Below are 14,297 nucleotides of genomic sequence, written 5' to 3'. Positions count from 1 at the left end.
AATTGCTGTATAAAAATAACGATTACCGATTGACCTTATTGACCATGTCCCTGCTAGATAAACCAACTCACAGTCAAAGCTGTCATCATACAAATGTAGATCGCAAGCTACAGCTGATCAGTAAGCGTCATTCGTTATCAGACATTCGCATGCTGGTTGGCGAGAAATGTAAACAATGACGTCACAGTGCGGCGACCAATCGGTAGACACTCTGAGATTCTTGTGATGTCACCTTAGATTCGCGAATACCTACAACGTCACACTCATTCGAAATATAGATGAGGGGGGGGGGGAATAAAAATAATTTATGCAAGGCCATAGAGCACATCATCACCGGTTTAGACAAGGTGACAAGATGAATGATATTCATGTTAAACGTCACCACTTAATGGATAAGAACAGTACACAGAAAAATACTGTGCCATACCTATTTTTAACACTGTGACAGCAATGTGATACATTCAGATTGAATGACATCAATTGCAGCAAAATGAAAGATTAATATTAAAACAATTATAGTTATGGTAATATTCAGGTAATGAGCATTATTTACTTATTTAACTCCAATATACAAATAATATAATGACGTCACTGAAAACAAAGAGCTGTTTGAACAAGTAATAACCTCATAATACAACAATAGGAAAACAAACCTATATAACCATGCGATGACTGAACTATATAGGCTAAAGAGTTCATCACTCATTCGAATGGCATTTGCTTATAATATAAATCCATCAATCTTAAACACATTAAAGTTATATTCCTACTTTGTATTATATGCAGAACACCTACTGATTATTGTGATCACCATGAAAAATGATAAAATCAGTTGCTATGGTAACAATTCCTCAAATACTGGAGATTGAAGCAAGCCCGCACCGAAAGTTATGGTGCCTGATCTTCAAATCAAACATCATTGGTGTCATCACTCAAGTTTACTTTATTTTCAGGAGAACCTTCTAAATTTGATTTTACGATTCCGACGGATAAGATTTTTTCATACACTGTTATACACAATCAAATGCCATTATGATGTTTCCAGGAGTCAGTGAGAGGTTTTCTGCGGATCATACAAAGTAGGAATTCAACTTTAAAATATATCTAAACCATTAAAACAGAATATATATTCACTGTATTATTAGTTAAAATATATATATATATATATTTTTTTTGGAACATTATCAGCGGCATCATGTATCAAAAGAAATGTTCGCAAGACACCTATTCCAAGAAACAGTTTAACGCATCCTTTTAAAAACCCTGATAACCATAGCAACCGTTCTTTTCCTTTGACATCTATCATTAGGGAATAAATACATTTTTTATAATCAAATTGAGTCTTTTTCATAAATCCGGGGAATCCTTAGAAAAGCTCCCTAGGGTGGAATAAAAGTGTAGGATGGGATGGAAAGCTATCTGTGGCTAGCATAACAAGTCTATCCCATGAGAGGCTGTATTATCGCAGATAAAGACAGGAGTAATGAATAGACAATCATTTATTGGCCATCACCCTATCACTCACTTCTACTACTATACACATATTAAATTATGGCGTTTTTTTTTCTTCCACTTTTCATTTTAAAAATAAGCGTTTATTTAATAATAGTAAAAAAAAAAAAGAAAATAAGGCTTTTAGCGTTGCAGTGTAACAAATTACAATCATCCTACAAATGGATGTGTGTCTTGCTGTTAAATGTTTCATTAGATGGAATTGTTTGCTATATCTGAACCATTTTCATATCAGAAAATTCAATACATGCCAAAAATACTGGATTTAACTTTAACGCGAGGAATAATAGGCCCATGATACAATCTAATGAAAGAAAAATTTAAAATCAACTACAATGGCCGATCCATGACTGATTTCCTATTTCCTCTCTTTAGTGTTTTATTGAGAAAGTAATTTAGCGACATCGAGCAGACTCAATTGCCTTCCAATATGGCGTCGGTAATATTTGATCCTATTTTTTTCTTTCACAAAAACACAATAAATAGCATAAATATAACTTAATCAGTTGAATCAGGAATCCGATGCATTTATCTTAAAAATGAAAAACTGTGACAGAACATCGTAATTAATTATAAAGGTCTTTGCAACTGTACAATGTTATTAAACACAGTGCAACTTTTCACATTTCCGAGTGAGAAACCTCAATGATGCTATCTCAATACAGTAAAAACAGTTGGGCAGTTTCTTAAGCTGCACATTGATTTTTTATTCTTATCTGTGTTAGACCCACAGACAACAATGTTTAGAGGAAAATGCTATAACAATATAATGTATGGTAGTCCTTTTCATGTGTGTCTATATACTCTTATTTTCATGAGGGCATTATGTTTTTTATGACAATTTATAAAATATTCATATTAAAGCATTTATCGCTTGTGCTTCACTCAAATCCGAAAAGGATGATTTCACTCGCTACGGATGTCATTTGGTAATGCCCATTTACCCACGAGACTTTGCAACTTTCTACTACTATGTACGAAAAGATATTTTATACAGGCAGGATAAAATCACTAAAAATTTGTATTTTATTTTTTTCAGACCATTATTTGAAATTTTATAGATCATTCATAAAAATTATTATTATTCCCCCCCCCCAAAAATAATAAAATAAAATTGTTTCTATATATTCTGTAAACGGCTTTAATTTCAGTCACAGTGCCTTTCCAAAATTTGGTCTTCACAAAATAACTAAATTTCTAACAGCAAAAATTTAACAATTTATAGTGCAATCATTAGTACTACTCGCTAAAAAAAAAAAAATCTCCTCCCGATATATAGCACAGAACGTAACAAGATCCTGAATTCATGAAAAATTTAAAAGCAAACTAAAAATTAAATTTAGACGATGAAAAAAATTATCACAAAATGTAGCATATACTGTATACAGCTGACAGGACTTGACCTTGCATGTGGATTTCACACTCTATACTGGCCTCCATAGTTCAAACGACAGTTAACAATTTATTCGAATAACGCCACATTTGTGTTATCAAGTATACTGGCAGGGACAAAGATTTTGAATAGATGCGATAAATTGAGAAGTACACCAGTTATATTTTGTACATAGAGCCCCAAATGCTTGATTGAGGTCACATGTATCTCTTTCAGCGAGCCAATAAAATATGTACAACTCGTAATTGCCTTAGACTGCACAATAACATGATACAAACAAATTGAAATTACAAACAGCACTCGCAAAACAGCGTTTTTATCATTGCTCTAAAGAAAAAAAAACACAAAAAGACAACAAAATAAATAGAAAAAGCAGGGTATGAGAAACGTGTGATTACGACATACCATCATTCCTCAATAAAGCTAATTATGGAAAACACATACATGTACAAAGAGCTAAATATAACTACCAAATATTTTCTAGTTAACTGTACATGCTATGACAGGTTTAATCACTCAAAACACAAATTACATGCAGCCATCTGTAAAAATGATTATGTTATAAACATTACATTGAATATCAAATCCTTTCTAAATGAGATTGCCTTCACTAAATACTAGATTGCATCAATAATGAAGTTACAATAAAGTCAGGGCAGAAGTTGAAGAATATACAGTAGGTCTGACTGACTACCGAGCTATTAAAAATATGGTTTACGTACATGGAAAGGCTAGATGTCAGCAAGGCACTGGTTAATGCACGTCTAGACAGACATCACCATGGCTCTGGTTCATGCATGTCTGGACAGACATCATCATGGCTCTGGTTCATGCATGTCTGGACAGACATCATCATGGCTCTGGTTCATGCATGTCCAACCAGACATCACCATGGCTCTGGTTCATGCATGTCTGGACAGACATCATCATGGCTCTGGTTCATGCATGTCTGGACAGACATCATCATGGCTCTGGTTCATGCATGTCTGGACAGACATCACCATGGCTCTGGTTAATGCATGTCCAGACAGACATCACCATGGCTCTGGTTCATGCATGTCCAACCAGACATCACCATGGCTCTGGTTCATGCATGTCCAGACAGACATCACCATGGTTCTGGTTCATGGATTTCCAGACAGACATCGCCATGGCTATAGTTCATGTATGTCTAGACGGACATCACCATGGATCTGGTTCATGCATGTCTGGACAGACATCACCATGGCTCTGGTTCATGGATTTCCAGACAGACATCACCATGGCTATGGTTCATGGATTTCCAGACAGACATCACCATGGCTATGGTTCATGTATGTCTAGACAGACACCACCATAGCTATGGTTCATGCATGTCTAGACAGACACCACCACGGCTCTGGTTCATGCATGTCCAGACAGACACCACCATGGCTCTGGTTCATGCATGTCCAGACAGACACCACCATGGCTCTGGTTCATGCATGTCCAGACAGACATCACCATGGATCTGGTTCATGGATTTCTAGACAGACACCACCATGGCTCTGGTTCATGCATGTCCAGACAGACATCACCATGGATCTGGTTCATGGATTTCTAGACAGACACCATCATGGCTATGGTTCATGCATGTCTAGACAGACATCACTATGGCTCTGGGTCATGGATGTCTAGACAGACATCACCATGGCTCTGGCTCATGGATGTCTAGACAGACATCACCACGGATCTGATTCATGGATTTCTAGACAGACACCACCATGGCTCTGGTTCATACATATATATATAGACAGACATCACCATGACTCTGGTTCATGCATGTCTAGACAGACATCGCCATGGCCCTGGTTCATGCATGTCTAGACAGACATCACCATGGCTCTGGTTCATGCATGTCCAGACAGACATCACCATGGCTTTGGTCTAGGAAACACAAGACAGACATTACTTTCACTCTGTTTAAACAAACAGTCAGTTATACTATATATTACCATCAATTATCAAATAAATTATGATAATTATATTATCCTCAATATTAATATATTTGTATATTGAACTCCTACTTTTATATATATATATATATATATATATATATATATATATATATGCAATAGTAAGTTCAGTTACTATTATTTTTTACAATAAATTTAATTAAAGCTGAGGTAAAACATTTCTTTAATTTATCTCTGATAAGATTATTCAGGCAAAGATTGTATATGTGTTGTCATTTGCAATGAATCCCTGGCTAGAAATAATTTAATAACATGATTCCCCTGACAACAGTACATTTGTATTTCATGCAAACTGATACATAATAATGCAATTTAGAGTGTGATTTGTTTTTTTGGTTATTTCACAGTAAAGTAAGTTTATTTTTCCCTATACTTACAACATTATGGGCTTTCATTTTTAAAAATCAATTGTTGCAGCTGGGAGAAGATCCCAAGGGCAGTCATTATGTTATTTTACAGCACTGGTAAGATAACAGCATCCAGACTAATTTCATAAAATTTATGATTGATAAACGTTGTATATTATATTATTTATATGGCCAGATAGTTCTCACTTAATTCCCATTGGTAGCTAGCTGCAAGTATATGCGTTAATTTGGTGAAGGAAAAAATTCTTCAACTCATTCAATCAAACTATCAACCGAAATAAATGATAACTGACTTTTTTTTAAACAAAATTCCAAAATTAGAAATTGCAAATATAACTTCGACCGTGAAAATATTTCCAAGTAAAAGTACATGTGCATGGAAAGCATTGTGAACCTACATAATTGCTGTGTAAATTAGATAATAATTATGCATAAAATTGAACTAAAACTTATCAGGACTCCTAATCATCCCAAGTAGATGCAAAAATCTACACAATTTCATGAAAAATAGTTGTACAATTTAAAAGTCTTGTTATTATGCTAATTAGGTAATCTATATTCGCAGATTTTCACTGATGGTTATGACTGATACATTCGGTGACACAGGATGAACTCTGATTCCTATTGAGTGCATCACAAGTTAAAAATACTTTTAAAGAATACAGGTGAAGGAGTGAAGGAAAGGACAACCTTTCCTGATTAATGTGTTTCAGATAAGTAGAAGTCCCAGACCATGACTTCTAAAAGCAGACACTGTACCAAGCTCGCACTGTCACTGGTTAAACACTGGTTGAAGTTGTTTATTATTACTAATCAGTCACGACACAAAATCATGGGAACAGGTGAAAAAATAAATCAACTCCACTAAATTTGAAATCCACTTCTCCCTGACAATGTTTTTAACCTAGTTCAATGATGTAACTCAACATTACTTAAATTCCATGAGACTGCATGCAAATAACACCGAATAAACGGCAAGGTAAAGACTATGTCTAATTATAGTAATAGACTATGTATAGACTGTGTAAGATTATTCAGGCAAAGATTGTATATTTGTTGTCATTTGCAATGAATCCCTGGCTAGAAATAATTTAATAACATGATTCCCCTGACAACAGTACATTTGTATTTCATGCAAACTGATACATAATTATGCAATTTAGAGTGTGATTTGTTTTTTTGGTTATCTATATATGTATAGACTGTGTATATGTATATACTATGTCTAATTATGAGACTGCATGGTTGGACTGTACCTGACCCTATACATTTGCATGTCGACTGTCAGTTTGTCCCATGAATCTTATCACAGTGCCATTCAATCTAGGAAAAAATACTGTCTGCCACTGAATGACACTTCAATACGTGAAGATGACAGATTAGTGCCTTTTTTTTTTGTAACTACTGTAATCACCTGTGTCATCTTCAGAATCATTCACCATACCATGTGGGCTTCGGTACTCACATATAGTAGTGCTCCACGGTCAAAACTATTCTTGTTTAGTTTCCAGAAATTAATTTCAATGCTGATTCACTTTCACCGAAAATATGATATTTTTTTAACATTTGCGCCTATCTGACGTCATGATTTTACACACACTAACAATAATAGCAACAAAGGTCATAGTTCAATTTTCAGAATTCATTGAGCAATTCGAACCATTTCTGCGAAAAAATATTGATAGCGTGTAATTTCTCTCTTCACACACATCAATTTGCTTGTTTATTCTGCTTCTCGAGTTAATAGTCACACATAGACTGGTGTGTACAAAATTATACAGGGTGTGGGGACTCTAAGGACATAGGTCTAATTACCAAGATACTCAGGGCATCAATTATTTAAAGAAACACCAACAATACATTCTGACATTTTAATTTAGTAGATAAATAAAAGGGAGGATCATCTGGAGATTTGTACATCAACTATCTATCTGTAATGTAATGGTAATTTCTTCACTATAACTCGTTTTCATTATCCTGTTTTAATTAATAAATTATAAACAAACAAAAAATACACATCCTTTTACAATTACACAATTGGCCATTATCTTGTTCGTTCTTGATACAGGTTATAATTAGAAAATGTTCAATCTCACCTTTCTTGGCGAGAGTCATTATTACTAGATAGATGATGCTTACTAATTCCGCTATACTTTGTGTTTCTATTACTGTAATACTAGCTCTGTTAGTAGCGCTCGCACTTAAGTAAATGATAAAATGTGTCCATGGTCAAAATAAGTAAATAAGTCATATTTTAATGATCCAGTATACAATAAGTGCAGTATTTGGTCAATTGTAGATGCACTTTATAATAAAGCAAATACTGCCCCCATGGTTTTCTTATTCATACCATCAGGGTAGTGGCACACATCTGAATCAGTGACAGCATACCCGGTAGTAGCGATAGCAATTATTCTCCTCTAAGCACATTTAGCAAAGAAATCATTTTAAAAACTACAATAAAAAACACATAAATTTTAATCCAACTTGATTAAAGTTTGAAAAAAAAATTTCTCAGGTAATTCGGATTGTCTAATTTCTCAGTGGAGAAATTTTTAATGAAAATAAGGCTCAACACTGTGCAACTGTAGACAATAAATTGAAACACAAGATTAAATTACATAATAAAGTATAGCTCACTTGAGAATGTATTTTATACTTTCTTGAGTGCTGAATATTAGTCGTGCAAACACCCAGACGTGTCAGCGATAATAATATCGGGTGATTTATGTCAAATACTATTAATTTACGCTGAAAATATCAATTTGTGTTAAATTTATTTACAGTGGCTTTAGGAAACGGAAAGATGTGGTAACTGCTTTCAAAAAAAAAAAAAAAAAAAAAATTTAGAAGTATTTAAATAAATGCATAACATCTTAGAACAGACGAGGAACGGCCATTTCAAGTTCAATGTAAATGGAAGCATAATTTAGTGAAGAACACTTGTGTACTACAAGAGCAGCTCTCTGGTTAAAGTCATCTTGCAGGGTTGCACGTCTACAAACGTGTAGCTACTGTAATTAGACCAGCCAGCCAGCCAGCCAGCCAGCCTAGAGGGGCATTTTGTACAAAAAACCAATAAAAATCAATAAAAACGTGAAATCATGTTTTTTTTCATTTATATCTATTTCCTGAATTCAATTGGGAACACCAGGTAGCTTCCTGATACCCCTGCTCGCTCCCTTAATAATCTAAAATTAGTGAGTTGTGTGACGTAAGAGACCACTTTGTTATCCCAGCGCTCAATTTAATTAAATTTCATGGCAGCTCCGCTTTTCCAAGTTTAATTAGTATCGGGGCTTTAAATGCTGAAAGCATCGATGGACGATCAATAGAGATTTCAGTGAGTATTTACAAAATGTGAAAGCAATTATATTCTGTCCACGTACTAGATCAATAAATCGATCAATACGGGTTATTGCGTTACGGTAAACTGCATATACATATCTAGGTAATGATATAAAAGAAATCCGTTGAACAAATCGAAGCTATTACCATAAGACACATGTACGAATGCAATAATATATTGTGACTCAGAACTATTGTTCTCTTATAGCGTAATTTCATTTAATACACAACATTTTCATGACAGTAGAACTAGTTACATAATTTTAGAAATGGATTATGGAAATGCATTTCACTGTGCGGGGAAAATGATGATCTCTTAACAACAATATCAGCATGTTACACAAAATGTGAGAGGTAACCTAATTTGCATCTAATTTGAATAATAAACAATCAACTGTTATACACTTATTCACAATATACAATTTAAATTTTATGAATACATTTAATTATAAGTAATGACAGAGCAGCCTTGGCTGACATAACAAATTAGATTAATTTCAGAAAACTAGCACGGAAGGACAAAAAATGACACCCAATGTCTTTCTCAGGAGAATTATTTCTGGAGATAACACATGAAATATTTTAAGCGTTGTTTAGTTTAGGTGTTTACAATTTAAAGTCGCAGGTAGTGTGCATTTGGATTTCAGATAAACATTAAAACAAACCATGTATATTACACACGTTATACGCTTCAATAAATAAATAGAGTATAAACAGAACCGACCAGGCCATAATTGGGAAATAATGACCTAACTAATTTATAAATACAAGTTATTCTACACAATACTGTTAATAAAAATACAAATGTAAACCAAATTGATTCGAGATAATGTAAAAGCAATATTTGGTAGGCTTTTAATTTTTGTATTATCGCAAATCTTTGAATTTTGCTATATTCAAAAAAATATGCATTATTGTATACAGCTCTGTTATTTATGTAAGCGAATATAATTCTAACAGGCAAATATGGAATCTAAAATAAAAGCTCAAAATGTTTAAAAAGTGACATGAAATTCCAACGAAAATGGCGCGCATGTTTATAATAGTGCAATCAATTATTATTGTTTCTGTGCAAATTGGGATCTGTACGCGTAGTCACCTCGAATTGCGGTTCCAGTATGAGCCATCAGTATTATTGTACCCATGATGTCATCAACACACTATGGTTAAACCCACACCACTACTAGAGAGAGACAGGGATTATCTCCAGGGGGGGGGGGGGGATATTACGTGCCATATTTTGACTGTACAAACAAAAGTAAACAAAATGTTACAAGTCGTTGCTGGGCCTTTAATACCTCTGAGTTGATTGGTTTCCACTTAGCAATTGTATAGTGGATATCTGTTACGGACAATGTTGTTACACCTGCCACAAAGACAGACTTCAAGTAGTCGATTCTCAACAATGCGTGGCAATTCCAAAAACTGGCTTCACTCACTAAAACCCAGAGTAAAAGGTTTTGAATATCAGCCTTGTCAAAAGAACAGTATGCACGGTTCATTATAAAATAATACTCCCTTAAGCATATGTGTCTTTCCAGTTCACTGATATTCTATACTTGTAGCAGAATAGCAACTAAACAAAAAAAAAGCTTAACATGAAAAAGAGACACTTAGACAATGGACTGTTGAGCTACTTGTCTAACCTTATTGACCTGGCTGATATCCCTGCATACGATTCAGTAACAACCACTTCACATTAATCCTCTAAAGGGAGAAAAAAAACCCTCACACACTTTGTATACCCCCCTCCCGTGACCTCAGCTTCCTGCAAATTGAGGCCAATAGTTGACATGCTTAATTTGCCTAACAAAATACAGGCATTCGCAGGGCAAATAAAACAAACTTGCACAGTAGCACAAAATACAATACTAATTCAGAGCTCTGTAAAGGCAGCTGGTTTGACATAATTGAGACGTTTAAATTTAGCCTGTTAAACAATTACGTCCGCATAGAAATATCACCTGTCTGTGGTGTACACATGCAGCAGCGAAGAAAGATATCAAGGAAAAAGGTTACATCTACTGATATGCCGTCCATCGTTAAATTATTCAAGGCAATCTAAAAAAGCAGCGATTCACCGCAGAGATATTAAATCCATACTACATGATGCATTTCAAATTACAGAGTTATTTGTCTGCATGGGCCCCAGCCAGCGTACCTTGGTGCTACCGACAACGACTAACATCACCATCCAGCGCATCACGACAATAACACTATGATTTAGCATGTTACTAATTCTCTTTCATGGGAAAGTAAAATAGATTAATAGCCTATAGGTTAGATAGTGGCCCATGGGAACAACTACGCTGCATGTTAGACTGATTACAACCACCCTGTCATATTAACAATTTCCTAGGGTTAAGCCTTGGGATGAGCCATGTTTATTTGCTTACACAAACGTCTCACTCAAGACTTCACTTCAAGACTATCGCCATCTTGAGACGTACACCAATTATTAGTATTTTTTATTTTTTTTAAACATACGTAGACTAACCAACCCACAGGTATACACGCAAGGGGTTGTCTTATTGTTAAGACGAATGCTAACAATTTAAACTGCGTTATTGTGTTCATATGATTTACATGGTTATTAAATTAAATCAATAGTAATGGCTTAGAAGGCGCAGGATGCAACGTTTCAGTAGACTGACTGCTGGTTTGGGATTATATACAACACACTATATATATATATAGCCCAATTGACAACTATTTAGTTAACAAGCTGACTGGCTACACTACAAACATGGCTATCACTTTTAACAGCGTACAGTGTACACTCAGTCTAATCATGTAGAAAATATAACACAGCTTGTGTAACACAAATTCCTACCATACAGTGCATGACGACGTACGAAGCACCGAAATTGGCCAGCCCTATTAACCACAACTCGTTAAGCGGACAGCCCAATAAAATCTAATATATACATGTAATTGTGCCACCTCGTCGTATTAAAAATGAAATATTATTTTAGCACGCTTACATAAACAGAAAAAGATGTGGTCTCATAAATTATGTTTACAGACAGTACGTGGGTAAGTTGAAGGGAGGAAGTGATACTGATTTATACCCCCCAAACATAAATTGCTGGATGAAATCCACAGTGAAGTAATGAGGGAGTCAATAAGACAGCTGTTACAGTCTAACTATTAGAGGATTTGGAAAGGCCAACTGTAATAATGATAACCTATAGCAAGTACACACAAGCCGCTACAATAGGGACACTACTACACAGAGAGCTTGCCAGCCACTTACATGTATACTCCGATGTTTGGCCCAATTTTACAACGCTTTCTCAGCGGATTCGCGCCATAACAGGAGTACACCTTCAAACACAATTCTAAGTCTATCATATATGCTAGAGTACAATGTTTACGATACACAATGAAAAACAATAGAGTAGAGTGTACTCACTCGGTCCCCTTCACTTTCGCTGTCACACTGTAATACAATGAGAAAAAAAGAACTAATTAATATTCATGAATAGCAGTGCATGATGGGACGGGGTAATCTAAATCTAGCTGTTAGCTATAATAATTCAACCTGATAGCTACTATAATACAAATTGTCTACACATCCCTTGGTGGCCATTACCATTTTCACACGGGGGTAGCCAACTCTATATATCCAGCCCAGAGAAACCTTAATCTTATGTCTGTATCAGTCACCTTTCTTCTTCATCAAAATGAAATACGAGTGGTAAGATACAAACAGTTTATTATGTTTAAAACCCTTATTTTTTTGGTAAAAGAGTTGAGTTGGAAGACTGTAAAAATTCATTTACACGCGCGCATGCATTGAAAAGTATGAAAAACCTTAAAATATCTAGGTGGCAGTAGAAATGAGATCATTTAAATTCCTATCCCTAATATTTTATTTAATGGCTTAAGTATGCTTTTTTTTTCAGGTTCAATTACCCAGCTTGTATAGAATCACCTAATATTTCTCGTTTTACATTTACAGAAGCATTAAACGAGAGTCCATGTCAACAACAATCAGTCAAGGGCAACCACTATTGTATGCCATGTGTATACTTTTTTAAATTTAACCTTTGTCAACTTTCGTTGCCTTCCATAAAATAAAAATCTTGCGCCTTTTTTTTTTGTTTCTGGATTTTTTCGAAAATGTTGATAAAGACCTGAAGACAGACAAATTATGCACAATTGAACAAAAATTAATACAGAAATTGTTGAAAATACATAAAAAAAATTGTTGAAAAATTATGGTGTTTAATGAGTTGAATGAAATGGTTGCTATTTTTTTTTTTTTTAACTGTTGAATGACAGATAATAACTAATAGGGAGAAAGAAGAATGTTTTTTTTGTTTTGTTTTTTTTTCAACAGAATCCAATCCTTAGCTGGAATACAAAGTCTAGTGTTTGCCTCGCATGTTGACATAAACACAACACAAACAGAGCTCATACAAACATACAGGGGGGGGGAACAGTAAGTTATCCGAATAACCAACATAAACAAGGCTACGGTTCAATTAATAATAGAATTTCTTGTTTTTTTCATTTCTTTGATATGCTTTGAAGATACAAATGTTCCTAGTGACATATACTGCAGAAAGTGTGTCATTTGATATACCATAGAATCATGGTATCATATCACTCACTACTTCCAATTAAACACATGTGAATGACACCTCAGATAAAACCTCACTAACAAAGAGAATAACAGACACAAGTTCAGCACTCTTCAATTCAGTATCCCATCCACTACAGCTGTAAAGTCAGTGAGCTCTGAACTAGTACTGTAGACACATTCATTTTCATCTGATACTCTATTCGCTGTTTTTTTTGCTAAATTAAATCTATGTAGAATAACAATAAAACTCATAATTTCCCTGCCAATTCGTAAACTTAAAACCCAGTGAAACTGCTCAAAACATCAAAATATTGAAATTAAACATCAGTGAATATAAATAGTTTTATAGTATTTAATTAATTAGTTACTTCAATCCATTAATTTGAATTCCTTGATTTTCCAGTAAAACAACGAGTTCTGTTGTAATTTCACACAATTACATTTTAGATTTCAAGTATAGCAAAACTAGCGGAATAACAGCGCAGTGAATAAATAACGCATTTCCCTTATTTTATTGCTAAATTTATGTATATAATACATATATACATTTCCCAAATGGTAAAAAAAATTTACCACTATCAATCTCAAATTATAGCTATCAACACCTACGTATTGGCCCTAATAAAATGATATTGTCTCTTATAAAAACGTACTGCAGGAAATTAACGACAAACTGAGGGTTGTCCAGACAAATTTGCACCACGCCATGGGTGTACATTTCTGGAGCATGTTAAGGGACATCCATGGTGACAGGAGAGACGTGGTAGTGATCCTTAAAAGTAGCTGGGCACACAGGGAACACAATGCTAGATAGGTTGGTAGGTGTGACTTGTTGACATCAAATGAAGTACAGTAATGCATTGAAAAATGATTAACACACCCTGCGTCAGTAACCAGTGATTTATGTCGAGTGTGGACATGTTTACCAAGTGCAAAATATGCTTTTCATATACTTCTTTTTCTTAGGAATTGATGGTCCACTACAAATTGCTTGTCTAATCTACCTAAGGATTACAGCCAGTATAATAGGAGAGTTTTGCAGCTCACTGTACACCACTTTAATATCGTGAGAGATACATTTTCCGTGGATC

General features: G+C 34.6%; 1 protein-coding gene across 3 annotated transcripts in view; it reads right to left on the bottom strand.

The window, feature by feature from the left end:
- LOC100376759 (autism susceptibility gene 2 protein homolog) overlaps positions 1 to 14,297 on the bottom strand; it is a 98,322-nt gene that overhangs the window by 26,443 nt on the left and 57,582 nt on the right. For all 3 annotated transcript variants that reach the window (XM_085491118.1, XM_085491120.1, XM_085491119.1), the window contains exon 5: positions 12,031 to 12,057. In XM_085491118.1, the coding sequence (XP_085347244.1) occupies positions 12,031 to 12,057 (27 nt within the window). The remainder of the gene's footprint in view (positions 1 to 12,030; positions 12,058 to 14,297) is intronic.

This window comes from Saccoglossus kowalevskii, chromosome 16, assembly GCF_978046115.1.
Source record: "Saccoglossus kowalevskii chromosome 16, keSacKowa6.1, whole genome shotgun sequence".
Taxonomy (NCBI): domain Eukaryota; kingdom Metazoa; phylum Hemichordata; class Enteropneusta; family Harrimaniidae; genus Saccoglossus; species Saccoglossus kowalevskii.
This window is presented reverse-complemented; position numbering and strand designations above follow the sequence as displayed.